This window comes from Oryctolagus cuniculus, chromosome 10, assembly GCF_964237555.1.
Source record: "Oryctolagus cuniculus chromosome 10, mOryCun1.1, whole genome shotgun sequence".
Classification (NCBI taxonomy): Eukaryota; Metazoa; Chordata; class Mammalia; order Lagomorpha; family Leporidae; genus Oryctolagus; species Oryctolagus cuniculus.
Window position 1 is genome coordinate 66,967,247 of NC_091441.1, and position 14,457 is coordinate 66,981,703.

General features: G+C 48.9%; 1 protein-coding gene across 2 annotated transcripts in view; it reads left to right on the top strand.

The window, feature by feature from the left end:
- RAB31 (RAB31, member RAS oncogene family) overlaps positions 1 to 14,457 on the top strand; it is a 140,132-nt gene that overhangs the window by 81,394 nt on the left and 44,281 nt on the right. For both annotated transcript variants that reach the window (XM_008261035.4, XM_051852158.1), the window contains exon 4: positions 13,110 to 13,181. In XM_008261035.4, coding sequence (XP_008259257.1) covers positions 13,110 to 13,181 — 72 coding nt within the window. The remainder of the gene's footprint in view (positions 1 to 13,109; positions 13,182 to 14,457) is intronic.

Genomic DNA, 14,457 nt, shown 5'->3' on the forward strand with positions numbered 1-14,457 from the left:
GTCAGAGTTACAGAGGGACAGGAAGAGAGAGAGAGAGAGAGAGAGAGAGAGAGAGAGAGAGAGAGAGAGAGATCCATCTTCCATCTGCTGGTTCACTCCCCAGGTGGCTGCAATGACTGTGGCTTGGCCAGGCCAAAGCCAGGAGCCAGGAGCTTCGTGCAGGTCTCCATGCCACAATCAGTTTTAGAGCACTTTTGATCCCAGAATGAAACCCTGAACACATTGGCTGTGACTACCAGTTCTCCCACAAGACCCTCTAGTCCTAGGCTGTTTTCCATCTCAAGATTGTCCTCTGGACATTTCATATAAAATCATCAACCTGAAACTTTTGGGAACTGTCTTCTCTCAGCATAATATTATCAAGATTCATGGACCAGTACTTCTTTCCTTTTAATGGCTAAACAATATTCTGTTGTATGGGTGTTTCCTATTTTGTTCACCCATTTATCAGGTGATGGAGATCTCGGTTATCTCTACTCTTTGGCTATTTTGACATTTGTGTAAGTTCTTATGTGGATGTAGGTCTTTTGGATCTCTTGAGCATATATCCAGGAGTGGAATTGATGGGTCATCTGGTAACAGTGTGGTTTGTGGTTACAGGAAATGCAAAGCAGTTTTCCAGAGGGACAGTACTGTTTTACATTGCCACTTGCAGTTTAAGAGTTTTCAATTTCTCCATTTTCACGTGACCCTTGTGTTTGTCTAGCCTGAGGTCATGAAGATTTACTCTTGTGATTTCTTTAAAGAGTTTTGTAGTTTGGGCTCTTATTTTTAGTTCTATGATCCATTGAGCTAATATTTTTGGGTATCTAGTGAGGAAGAGATCTGATTTTATTCCTTGCACGTGGCTATCTCATTGCTCCAACACAGTTTACTGGTGAGAGCTAGTTTTTGCCCAGTTAATGTCTCGGCACCTTGCTGAGAATCGGTTGACCCTGACCGCGTGGCTTTCCTTCTGGACCCTCAGTTCTAGTCCTTTGATCTGAATTGTCATCTTTATGCCAGGACCACAGTCTCCTGATGGCTCTCGCTTTGTAATGAGTTTTGAAATTGGGAATTGTGTTTGTCTCTTTCAAGATTATTTTGGCCATTCTGGGTCCCCTGCATTATTTCCACATGAATTTCAGGAGCAGCTTGTTAATTTTTACCAAATAAAAAAATTCAGCTGGGATCTTGATAGGGATTACCGGAAATCTGTAGATGAAGTTGGGTTACCTGCTTTTTACCCCTTCATGTTATAAATGATAAGCAAGTTGCCAGCTGTCTTTCACCTCTTTGGAGATTACTTGTGGACCAGAAATGCAATGTTGATCTCTGAGAAAGAATTCTAAATAAGAATTGAATCTTTGGGGCTGATACTGTGGCGCTGTGGCTAAAGCCCTGGCCTATAGTGCCAGCATCCCATATGGGCGCCAGTTTGAGTCCTTGCTGCTCCACTTCTGATCCAGCTCCCTGCTAATGTGTCTGGGAAAGCAGCAGAGGGTGGCCCAAATCCTCCCAGTGAGAGACCCAGAAAAAAATCTCCTGGTTCTTGGCTTTGGATCAGCCCAGTTCTGGCCGTTGCAGCCATTTGGGGAGTGAACCAGCAGATGGAAGACCTCTCTCTCAGTCTGTACCTCTCTCTGTAACTCTGCTTCTCCAATAAATAAAATAAATCTTTAAAAAAAAAAAGGAATCAAATCTTCTAAATGTCTTCCTTACAGTAAATTCATATAGAATCTTAAACAAGGCTATGCTTGTGAGGTGGTCACTTACAATTTGGCAAATCATTATTAACCTTGAAATATCTGGTATGTGACTAACTTATGTTTTTTAGAAGAAGGAATTTATCTTCAAGGTAATATTTCTGCAACTGATTTAGTTTTTTTTTCAATAGTATTATCTAACTTAGGATCAGACCTTATTACTTAATACATAATGCTGAATGAAGATAGTGTGGAAATATTCTGAAACCCACTCACCAAGTTACAAGCTTGTAACTTGCTTATCGCTTACAGCATAAAGGTTCTAAAGGCAGCTAACCCCTGATTCATCTACAGATTTCATGTGATCGCTGTTAAAATCCCAGCTGAATTTTTCTGGTAAACAATTAACAAGCTGATCGTGTAATTCATGTGGAAATCCAGGAGACCCAGAATGGCCAAAACAATCTTGAAAAAGAGGAACACAATTCCCAATTTCAAAACCCACTACCAAAGCTTACACCCTGTTCCTGGTCCAGGTGTGCACTTTTTTGTTTCCCAACTGTAAGATATCTCAAGTCTTCTAGAGAGTTGGGGAAAACAATGTGAAAAGCAACTGTACCTGTACCAAGCCTGTTTAATCGTCCCTTGTTCCTTCTGTCCAGAGTTTCCCTAAAACGCTGGGTGCCCAAGAACAGGGGACAGCCACACCTGCATCCCGCAGGAGCCGACAGTTTCGTGGATGGATTCAGGAAATCCGGGCGCCCTTTGCTGTTTAGCCACACTGCGTGTTCGCCTGCTGCGGGTTAAGTGTGCCAGCAGCTGCCCAGATGCCTGCCCTGCTTTGCGGGGTCAGGTGGCTGGAGAACCGTGTTCTGAGTGGCAGGACGCACCGTGCAGGGCTGTGGCATGAATGCTGGGTCTGAGTGGCCCTGGGGAAGTGGGGGAAGGGAACAGGAGGCCAACACATATCTGAGGTCAAGTTCAGGCTCTCCAAACAGGAAAAGGAACGCTGCTGTTCTCCGTCCTTCTTTCTTCAGGGCCCCAGGGTCTGTGGCCAACACAGTAGCTCACTATTCATAGGCTGCTGCGGAAGCCAGAGGAGAATCTGACCTTTGGAAGTCCTTGAAGAATGGGGCCTCTTGTAGGCTCAGAGCAAGCCGCTCTGTGCTGCCTCGTTTGCTTGGCCTGCAGCATAGGAAGTCCAGGCCCAGCAACAGGCACCGGCAGCCAGCACCACACCCCAGAACCCTGCTCCCAGCCTGGCCGGAGAGGGGGCCGCAGTAGGAATCCTGCACCTGGCCCCCAGCCCACCCAAGAGCTCTTTTCGGAGGAATTCCCCCTGGGTGGGGGAGGGGAAAGAGTCAATGCACTCTTTTGCTCCGTTCCCTCTCATTGTCACGAAGGAACCTCGCTTTCAGCTGGTGCAAAACGAGGGAAGTGTCCCCTCCGCCTGTCCCCCAGGAGCCCTGTGGAAGAACACAGTGGGGTGAAGGCTGTGGCGAGCAGGCTGGGTTATGCGGTTCCAGTGAGAACTCCCGTTAGGTCCCCAGCCCACAAACCTTTCAGAAAGTTCCAGGAATCCTCTGTGATGAAGAGCAAAGAGCTTTGCAGCCCAAGAGGTGCAGCGAGTCCTGACTGTGGGTGCTGGATGCTGCGCGGGAGGAGGGGCGGCCGCCAGGGCAGAGCTGGGAGCCTCATGGCTCCCATGATTGCAGTGCTGTTGGGGCCAATCAGAGTTGAGCTGATGCCCTCTTGGGTGTCAGGAGCCATGGACAGCAGAGAGAGAGGACCTGCCCAGGGCTGGGAGCAGTGTTGGAAGTCCCAGGGAAAATGTAGTCACACGCATGCCCTTAGCCAGGCACGTGGCGTTGAGGGGAACCCACGGGGAGGCGGGGAGACTGAGGTTCAGCCCCTGGGAGGATGAGCGCCTCCTGCTGACACCTGGGCCCCAGATCTGCCTCCTGCTTCCTGTGGGCTCTGCTCTCTGTCCCCCTCTCCTCTGCGGTGGATGTCCCCTCCTCCATGTGCCATCCTCTCCCTGGAGAGGCCTGTTCTGGAAGCCCCGAGGTGACCCCGCTAGAGGATGGGAGGTGCCAAGTGTCTAGACCCAGAGCTGCCCTGGGAAGGCAGCCCGCCCCAGCCTGCACTCCAGGAAGAGATGATGCTGTGAAAAGGCGGGGCCTGGTTTACCTCCCCGCCCTCTTTGTTGGCTGCTGTCATTGCCACCCACGTAGAGACCTGAAACAGCACAGGTTTACTCTTACCATTTTGATTGAAGGGCGAAAGTCTGAAATGGGTCTCATTGGGTGCAAACTGCAAGTGGCCGTCCGTGGACATGGGCACGCAGATCCGTTTCTTTGCCGGTTTCAGAGGCTGCCAGCGTTCCGTGGCTGGCAGCCCCCTCCCTCTCCAAGCCTGCAGAGTAGCATCTCCAGTAGTATCTCTGACGCACTACCTCCCTCTTCCACTGCTAAGGCCCCGTGCGATGCTGTTAGGTTCACCTGACCCAGCACAGCTGAAGGTCGGTGAGAACTATGGCCTTGTTCCCTAACCAAGTCGTGGGTGACAGGGGTTAGGAGGTGGACATCTCTGGAGGCCATTATTCTGTCCTGCACACTGGTTTCCCTGCTGGTTTGAACCGTGCCTGTCACGTACCAAGTATGCAATAGACACTGTCGAATGGATGGAAACATTGACTGTAAACCTGTGTGTTACTTACATAAACTTAAGGCCTAGCACATCTCAGAGGAGCCACATGGGAGTGGGAAGAGCACGGAATTTGGAGTTAAAGGTCCTGTGTTCTAGTCTGATCCTGCCACTGAAGAGGTGTGTGTGTTTGGGCAGTTCCTATAAGCATTCTGAGCCTCAGTTTTTTCATCTGGAAAATGGGAACAATCCTATCAACTCTACCTGCTTTCACAGGGTTATTGATTCATCACATGCGGTCAGTCGTTAGATGTCTGTTGAGCTTGTGCTGTGTCCCTGTTAGGGGTTCAAGGGATGGTCCTGGAGGGAGGTATGGATGAAGGGAGGCATGTCTGGTGAAGAGGTCAAGGCATCTGGGAAGGCCTGGAAGCTCCCGCACCTGCCTAGCTAGGGAGCAGCTGCAGACAAGCAGGAGGGGGACGCGCGAAGGGGCCCAAGGCCTTAGACATCACAGCGTGAGCTTGGATTTTTATAGTTAGTAGTTAGAAGGGTTTTGAACAGAAAATGACACAATCTGGCATGTTTAATATAAATCAGTCTGACCTGTGTTTAATGCAAGATGATGTCAAGGGGCCGGCGCTCTGGTGTAGAAGGTTGGACTACAGCCTGTGGCATTGGCATCCCATATGGACACTGGTTCGAGTCCCAGCTGCTCCTCTTCCCATCCAGCTCTCTGCTATCGCCTGGGAAAGCAGAAGATGTCCCAAGTCCTTGGGATCCTGCACTCGTGTGGGAGACCCGGAAGAAGCTCCTGGCTCCTGGCTTTGGCCTGGCCCAGCCCAGGCTGTTGCAGCCATTTGGGTAGTGAGCCAGCAGATGGAGGATCTCTCTTTCTTTCTCTCTTCTTCTCTCTGTCTTTCCACCTTTCAAATAAATAAATAAATAAATCTTAAAAAAAAAAAATAGATGATGTCAGATGCCTGCTTCACGGCACTGCATGGCAGGCCAGGGTGAGGAGCGGGCAGGCAGGAAGCTGGGGTCTGGGCGTCCGTGGAGGTCTTGAAGCTTCAGGAAAAGGTCCTGGAAGAGCACTGCACCATGCGGTCTTGCGTGCGAGGCACAGTCTGTGGAAAATGGAATTAAAAGTTTATTGTGGTGCAAAGAATTTGCAAACTTTCCACATGAAGGGTCCTCAGAAATGTCAAGGCAAATGGATTTATGAGAAAGCTATGCATGGGTTTTGGATTTTTTTTTTTTTTTTTGCACTAAAACATCCTTACCTTTTAATTCCATTTACACAGACTTTTTGAAGTGACCTCATGGGTATTTGAAACCTTCCACAATAAGAAGTTAAAAATATGTACACTGTATGATCTGTATAAATATCATAAAGCAATAGTTAAAAACAGGATCGGACTGGCTGCTGCTTGTCAGCTTGGAGGCCAGTGCACTAAGTGCCCTCATGGAAACTCCAGGACTGGCAGTTCAGGAAAGATGACCTCTGCTGAGGGACGGCAGGGGAGGGAGGCAGGCGGAGGCAGAGCCACGGGGCCCTCTGAAGCCCCGGGAGCTGGGACTGGTAGGTGCACAGAGAACAAAGTGCAGAGTCCAGGGTGCCCTGCGCGCCAGGGCGAGTGGAAACCCATACCTGCAGGAGCCTCCGTGTGATTCTGCACTCTTCCGAGGTCTCCAAAGGGCTGCACCTGCCGGAGCAGCTCCCAGGGAGCCTCGCTCTGTCCCCAGGCATGCATGGTCCTGGCTGCTGTTGGCCTGTTGTCCTGCTGTCCCAGTCTGCAGGGGCCTCTTCGTGAATATAGCACACCTGCTGTTAAAGTGTGGACCCAGACACCCTGAGCTTAGCTGGAAGAGAAGGAGAAACACACCCTGTCTTCTCTGGGTTTAGTGGCCCACGTGGTGACATTTTCCCCAAAAGCATAGAGTAGTGGCTGTGTGCAATGCAAAAAGAGGAGCACTGGGAATGGGGTGGGACTCAGGAAATCCTACTGCTTGCCTACAGACGGGGTATGGACTCACTGTCCTTGAGTAAGTTTGTGGGTGGGGAAGTTGGGTTTCTACAACATATGGAATCCTTGACTTCTGTTGTATACATTATTCCAGGGATGGGAATATTTCAGTTCAACACATCGTCTTTTAAGAGGTGTGCCCTCCTCACAACCCCTTTCTTGTGTAAAGGTGTTTGGGTTTGTGTTGTATCATTTTATAGGGAACAAAGTCTGCACCACACCTTGTCCAAGAGGAATCCAAGGTCATCTGGTCACCTCTTGAACTTGACTTTTGCTTCCATGCTTGGTTCCCTGAGTGCTGAGAAAGCTCTTTGTCTTCGGTGACATATTAGGAGAAAGAAGAAAGAAAAGGGAGAAGAGAAAGACACGCTCTGTTATTACATCATGTTAAACATTTAGAAAAATAGATTCAGAAAGAACAAAAGAAAGTGCCGGTCTGCCTGCAATGCTATTGTTCAGAAATAACTGTTGCTAGTGGTTTGGTACATTAGCTCACAGCCCCTTTTCTTTTCTTAAAATTATTTTTATTTTAATTGTGCATATTTAGGGGGGCAGTGTGGCATTTCAGTACCTGTGTGCCATGCATAGTGAGGAGATCAGGGTAACCCCCCCAGCCCTGTTTCTGTGCAGCTTTCCATACTGTTGGGTTGGAGGGCGCCTGAGCTGGCATATTAACTAGCCCTGTGCTTTCCTGCACGGGGAAAGTCGGAAGCTTTCTTCTGAATGGCACAGAGAGAACATTCAGTACAGTAACCTGCTTTTCCATTCAACTTCTGCCAGCTGAGAATGTCAGGAATGTCAGGAATTTTCTTCCACCGCGTCCCTCTTTGTTTGACTCCCAAGGGCCCACTGGCTCTTTTGGGCCTCTGCCCTTGGCTGTCCCTGGCCTTGGTGACTGTTTCCAGGGGAGGGTGAGATTTTCTGTTTTGTGCTGGCCTCCGAGGCAGTTCCCAGTCGGGTTGCAGGTCAGCATTGGCTCCTAGGCTGCCTCCGAGCCCCTCACCAGGGCACAGAGCGTTCTCTGAAAATCACTCTACAGAACCCATCCAGCAAGTCCGAGGACCCGCTGCCAGAGCATTCTGGCGTGGGTAATTCTCATCTCGGGAGGCAGAGCCGGCTGGAGCGGTGCTTATTTGGAAACTTAATGTGTTTACTCATTCCTGACTTGCAGAATTTGGCTGCTGTGGAATTTATGATGCCACAGCCTGCATTTAAAGAATTTCCCCTAAAGCAGGCTGGGTGGTCTAGAGGCTCTGGAGAACCCTGGAAAGGAGCTTGCCCCACCGTGCTGCCAAGTTTGTGTGTGTGTGTGTGTGTATGTGTGGTCGTGTGTGGTCGATCAGTTCAAACTCAGAAACTGTCAAAGTCAGAGGCTTTTAGCTCAGGGATTGCAGTTTAGGAGACCTGGGGCAGAAAGCTCTGGATCCGTGTTCTGAAGAAGGTGAAGAGAGTGGGAGATGATACAGGCAAGCAGCGCTGAGAGATGACAAAGTGACAACAAATTCTGTGTAGCAAACTCCTGTGGAATGCTGAGGAAGAACAGGGGCCGTGTGACCATTAGATGATAAGGAGAAGATAAGGAAAAATGGCCGTAATCAAAAGGCCAATGACCTCTTGATGTGCACCTGAGTCTCCAGGAACAGTGTTGCTATCTGGGTGTTACAGGTGCCTGCAGTCCAAGGGTGAAGGTGACCAAAGTCCACTTTCAGGTGGCACACTGAGCCCTGCGTGAGCCCTGCTTCCCTAAAGGCCTGTGGATTCCACGTAGCAAAGCTCTTTCCCTGTTGCTTCTATCCTGGTTTTCAAGACAGGGTAGAATGAGAAGAGAGAGGTGTGGGCTCAAGGCACTCGGAAGAACCAGAGCAGGCGAGGCAAGTGGCTTCCATCTGGGCCTGTTTTACCTTGGCCGTGAGTGTCGTCCCAAGCTGCAAAAACCTCAGCCATCCCCACCCCCACCCCCATCCCCATTTCCATTTTCCAAATATGAAAACCAGATGGCACCCAGCCAGGCCTCAAGGCTGTCTCCGAGTTTAATTCTCTTCGTCCTAACCCTCTAAGATGAGTTCTGATGCACTGGGTCCCTAGACACTAATCAGTACTGCTTGACAAAAGGAAGTGATGGGAAAATTGGAGTTAAAACCCAAAGAGGCTTCTCCACTACAGCAATTTTCAGAGCCTTCAGTGTTCTAGGAATACTTTGTAAACCTCCAGGGAGCATGATTGTATGTGGTGTTTCTCATACGCATTTGGCCAGGAAACCTTACTTTTATTAAAAAATATACGTTGCAGGCTAGCAGTGATTCGTCTGTCCTCCACAAGTTACCGATGTTCTGCAGAAGAGCCTTGGGAAGACAGTAATTATGCCATTGCCTCATGTGCTATTTAATATTTAAAAAAAATGATTTGAATGGCTGCCCAATATTCCATATTATGGCAAAGCCGAAATTCATATTTCCATTCCCTAATGGTTAGACATGGAGATTGTTTCCAGTTTTTCTGCAATAACTGGTAATTCTGGAATGAATTCTGGTTCCTCCGTGACCATCTTTGATTATTCCCTTAAGAAGCAGAATTGTGGAATCGAAGTGTGTGAACATGTGCGAGATTCTTGAAATACACTGTCCAGCTGCTTGCCCACAAGGTCCTGCGCCGGTGTCCTGCTGCCACTTTCTGGAGGAGGGGCAGGGTTAGCATCCATCTGCGGAAGCCGAGAAGTCCAAGAGACTCAGGGCGCTTGGGTAGGGCCAAGCCCTCCTCTTATCATGTGCACATCCTGCAGTTAAAAAGCAGTCACAGGGCCGGCGTTGTGGTGCAGTAGGTTAATCGTCTGCTAGCAATGCCAGCATCCCATATGGGCACCGGTTTGAGACCCGGCTGCTCCACTTCAGCTCCTACTCTCTGCTATGGACTGGGAAAGCAGTAGAAGATGGCCAAGTCCTTGGGCCCCTGCACCCGCGTGGGAGACCCGAAAGCTCCTAGTTCCTGGCTTCATATCAGCATAGCTCCAGCCATTGTGGCCATTTGGGGAATGAACCAGCAGATGGAAGACCTTTTTCTCTGTCTCTTCCTCTCACTGTCTGTAACTTTACCTTTCAAATAAATAAATAAAATCTAAAAAAAAAAAAGAAAAGAAAAAAAGCCACATGAACTAAGTGCATGAACAGCCACTTCTGAGGAGGCAAATTGGCTTTTCACAGTTCGCTGTGCTGTTGCCAGATAATTAAATGACACCTGGAAATTATCTGAGCACTCGGATTTGGTCTTCTAGATATTTCCTTGGGTAGTTTGGGCAAGACGGGGTTTTGAACTGGCATCTGTTGTGCTAATTTTCAGATAACCTTGCAAGGTGAGATTCAGAAATAGAGCTTTATCAACCTCCTGTGACTGTGAACTTGAGGAGCATTGTTCTATCTGAGCGGCCCTTAAGGTTTAACCCTGACCCCCAGCGATGGAATTAGGTCATGTTGTGGATGGAGTCCAACCGTGGAGCTTGGGTTTTATATTTGCAGGGGGTGAAGTATGTACATTGCAGGCTAGAAGTGGTTTAAGTCTCTGTCTTCCACGATTATCCTCCTTGGGCAGTGCCTCAGTGGGCTTGGGAAGTGTGTCGTGAACTTTCAACCCAACAAAACCTCCACAGCCCCGGCAGTGAAGTCACTTTAAGTGGCTTCACTAACAGATTTATTTCAAAGTGATTCCGTTTGGAGGAAGGAAAGAATGAGTCATGCATTATATATACACCGAGATCTGCTCAATAATTCATGAGACCTGCACACCGCTGACCACGGAGACCCAGCTCCTAGCGCTAGAGCCTGCGGGGGCGGGGCTCCAGGTCTGCTTCCCCCTGGGCTTGGGTCCCCAAGCATCTTGACTTGGGAAATCTGAGAGTGCTTCAAAGATGTTGTGAAAAGCGAAATTCAAACACACCTGTATTTGGGTGTGAACAGTTTGGGAATGCACGCATAGTATTTTTGTAACACACGTTTTCTGGAAACTTTAGAAAACCCTTTGTAAGCTGGTCTCCTCCTGCTCTGTGTGTTCCTGTAGCGCACTCCGAGGTGGATCCTGTTGTTGAGAGAAAGCGTCTTGGGGAATTGGGCTCAGAGGACACTCGGGGTGCCCTGTCACCCCAGCAAGCAAGGCAGGAGGGATGCTGCACCAATCTTGCTTTCTCTCTCTGACTTTGAGTTTTAGGCCTGAGCAGTGGATTTGCCAAAGGGTGAGTTAAAAATAGACGCGCGGCCACCAGGGAAAGGCACGGTGGCAAGGGGTGGCCGTGGCTGCGGCTCCCCGCCGACCCGCCGGCGTCTGAGGCCTGGGCCGTGAGCTCCGTGGCGCGTCCTGAGCCCACCGGAGCCTTGCCCTCCTCCGGAAAGCACCGCGGCTCCCTCCAGGGACAGTTCTCTGCAGAGCGGAGGCCGCCTCTTTCCGCCCGCCTGCCTCAGCATAGGGAAGGGGAGACTGGGACTGGCGCGCTGTGGAGCCGCGGGTGAGCGGTGCCTTTGGCGGTGTGAGCTCCGTGAGCAGCGCCATGTGGGGAAAAGGGATTGAGGAAGGCTTCAGAATCCTGCTTTCCCCCACACCCCGGTTTTTAACTAGGAAGCCGTTTTCCTTAAACATCCCTGTAAACGTCTGCTCTGTGCCGACGCCTGAAACCCACTGTTCCTGCCCCGAGGAACATCAGCGACACCACTCCCCCACGCCCCTCACCCCGGGTTCTGTCATCCTGCCTGCTCCCGGTATGTATGTCCGAGCTGGCTCTGCCTGCACACAAGCATTCTCGTCACCATCGTAATGGTTGTTGAGGATTCCATTACATGCACACGTATATGCGTGTGTCTGTGTTCGTCTAGATTTGTGTCTGAGCCTCGGGTGCCATAGTCCACTAGGTGGCTTAAGTGACATCGCTTGGAAATTCAAGGTCAGGCTGCCAGTACATTTGGTGGCTGGTGCGGCCCACTTCTTGGTCTGCAGACTGCCATCTTCTTGCTGTGCCCTCATGGTGGGGGGGGAGGCAGAAGGAGGGGGTAAGGGAGAGGGAGAGAGAGGAGGTGGCCATGACTTTTTCCTCATCCTACAAGGGCACTCACCCCTCCCTGGGGAGGCCCTACCCTCCTGAGCTCATCTCAGGGGGACCTCTCCACCTTGGGAGTGAGGGTTTCAATGTATGAGTGTGGGGAAGACACAATTGTTTAGTCTATAACATTGTGTGCTTCCCTATGATGAGCCTTTAGGTGGCTTTTAAATTTTTGCTCCCATGTGCAACTCTTTTTTTGTGTGTGGTGGTCACTCCCGTACACAAATATATTCCTGTAAGTGGAATAGCGGGGTTTCATGGTATATACATTCCAGCTTTTGCTATGCATCATGTATGGTGATGTTGGAAAAAAGTATTCAAGTGTTTTCTTGTGCGGTATGTGAAAGTGCCTGCCTTCCCAAACCCACACAACGGGCATGATCAATCTTTCTTAGCCTTTAGTAAATCAATAAGTGCCTTGTCATTGTTTTTCTTGTCATTCCTCTTGTTCTTTTAAAACAAAATTGTCAGCGAATAGATTTTTTTAAAAAAATGATTTATTCATCTATTCGAAAGGCAGAGTGACAGAAAGAGGTCTTCTGTTGGTTCACTCTCCAAATGGTGGTAATAGCCAGGAATCTGCCAGGCCACAGCCAGGAGCCTGGAACTCCCTCCTGGTCTCCCACATGGGCGGCAGGGGCACAAGTTCTTGGGCCATCATCTTCTGCCTCCCAGGTACATAGAGCAGGGACTGGATGAGAAGTGGAGCAGCTGGGACTTGAACCAGTGCTCCAGTGTGGGGTGCCTGTGTTAGAAGTGGCAACAAACTGCTTCGCCACAATGCTAGCCCCTTCACACCTTTTATTCTAATTGAGCAGGTTTTAAAATATTTATTGGAAATTTATATCTTCTCTTGGATGATTTATCTTCTACACAGAGGGACTTCAAAAAGCTCAAGGAAAATAGAATTAAAGGATAATATGCTTTTTGGATGACCTTTTTGAAGATTCCTCATATATATCTTTTGTCCAACTTTCCATAGAGCTGTCTTTTTCTTATGGATTTTCAAAACCATGCCAAGATATATTTTTTAATAAAAAAAGGATGAAGATTAAGATTGAACCCTTCTCTAAAATATATATAAAATCTATATCTTCTGAGAGTCATTCTCCATCCCATTGGGATGGATGATTCCAGTAACCCGTGGTGCTGGCCTTATTCATATTTTGGAATGCAGCTTGTCTAATATCTCCTCCTTTGTGGGCCTCAGGTGGGCAGAAGGGACCGCATTCGAGAGCTGGCAGCCGTCCAGAGCCGAGGCTGCCCTGGCTGCAGTGTTGCTCATTAATGGCTCTGCAAGGGGCTGTGATCGTTGCCAGTGTTCTCTCTCCCTGCCCTTGGCACTCCTCTTTGCCTTACTGCTGTATCAGAATTCTAATGCAGCTTCACCTAACGTGGGTCAGTGACGTTAGGTAAGTGAGGAGCAGCAGCAGAGAAAGAGAATTCACAGGATGGCAACATTTAAAATAAAATTTGCTCTTGGCCTGCACCCAGGAGTGGATTTCAAAGGCTGTAAACCACAAGCCTATGTGTGTCAGCAGGGAGGAAACTTTGTGATCTAATAGGAGGCCTGGAAATTGTCTGGAGGGAACTCAGGGATCGTATAGGGGTGACGTAAGATGAGCATGTTGTATCTGGTCCGGGGTTGTCCTGAAGTTGCTGCTTGTTCTTCAACAGTTCCACTCCTTGGCCCCCATGTACTACCGGGGATCTGCCGCAGCTGTCATCGTGTATGACATCACCAAGCAGGTAAGGACGGCTCCTCCGGGGGTTGGATACCATTGCCGGCGACTCTGCCGCAGGAAGACCGAGGCAGAGCGCCACTGCGTGTCTTGCCAGGAGCCTGGAGTGAGAGGTCATAGTGTGGTGGGCAAGGATAACGAACACCCAGTATTTAAGAGTGTGTTTCGCCGAGACTGTGATGAAGCGTCTCAAATTGATCTGCCAAACCGAGTAAGCAACAGTGAACATGCATCTTAAAACTCACTTGTGGAGGCAAGGTCCTGCCCACTAGCACTGCTCTCCAGGACGTCAGCTTTTTAAGAAAGGAAAATTATGTTTAAATTCTTTTAAATTCTTCTGTGGAGGAGCATGTAGGCCAGGAAGCATGAGCCCAGTGGCCCGAAGGCCATGCACCCTGGATGCGCAGGGCCACAGCAAGCCCCATACTGGCAAAAGGCCAAGGAAAGGAGAAAGGGCGGGCACATGGTGTCCCAGGCTTTTAATCCACTTCCAAAGGGAGTGGTTAATTAACCTGATTGGCTGGTGGGCACACAGGTGTGACCAGGTAGGGGCATGAGGTCACACAGGGGCATGGTGAAGGCATGGTCTTCCAGCTCACAGACGTGATCAATTTTATTCTCTATGCCTGCCTACAACAATAGAATTAAAAATATGTTCATATTGGCACAAAACTATTTGAAATTCATGCATATTGTTTCATTGATATGCTTTTTCTGTGAACATTTTGAAGACCCCTCCTATAATAGAAAAGTGTTTTTAATTTCCATGTTGAGGCTGTAGGTTATCCATCGCCAAATCATCAAAGTGTTTGGATGACATGTTCTTCCCATTCCTACAATAACTGAATTATTGGCCCTTGTCTCTGGAATGCTGACTCACTGCGCATTAGTGCTATAGTCATCCACCGTTGCTACCTGTTGTGAGTTCCTGACCATGTCCACTGAGCTGTGGTGTCCACTGTGGCCTGTTTGCTGAAGGACAGCTGTGGATGAAGGCCCCAAAGGGAAACGGGACTCGAAATAGCTTTCTTTCCCAGAGCAAGTGTGACCATTACTGAGTCCAGTTGTGGTCCTCACGCACGTGCAGTCAAGGCTGTAGTTTTAAATCAATGTTACTTAAGGAAGAAAGTTACTAATGCAATTTCCTTAACCTCATTATGTTTTTAATTTTAGAAATGGGTCCTTTTATAGACCACATAAATATTACTTAGCTAATGGTAACTTTGGTGCCTAGATAGAGTGGTCATATGTTCTTCTACCTGAGTCTTCTATAAGCATCTTTT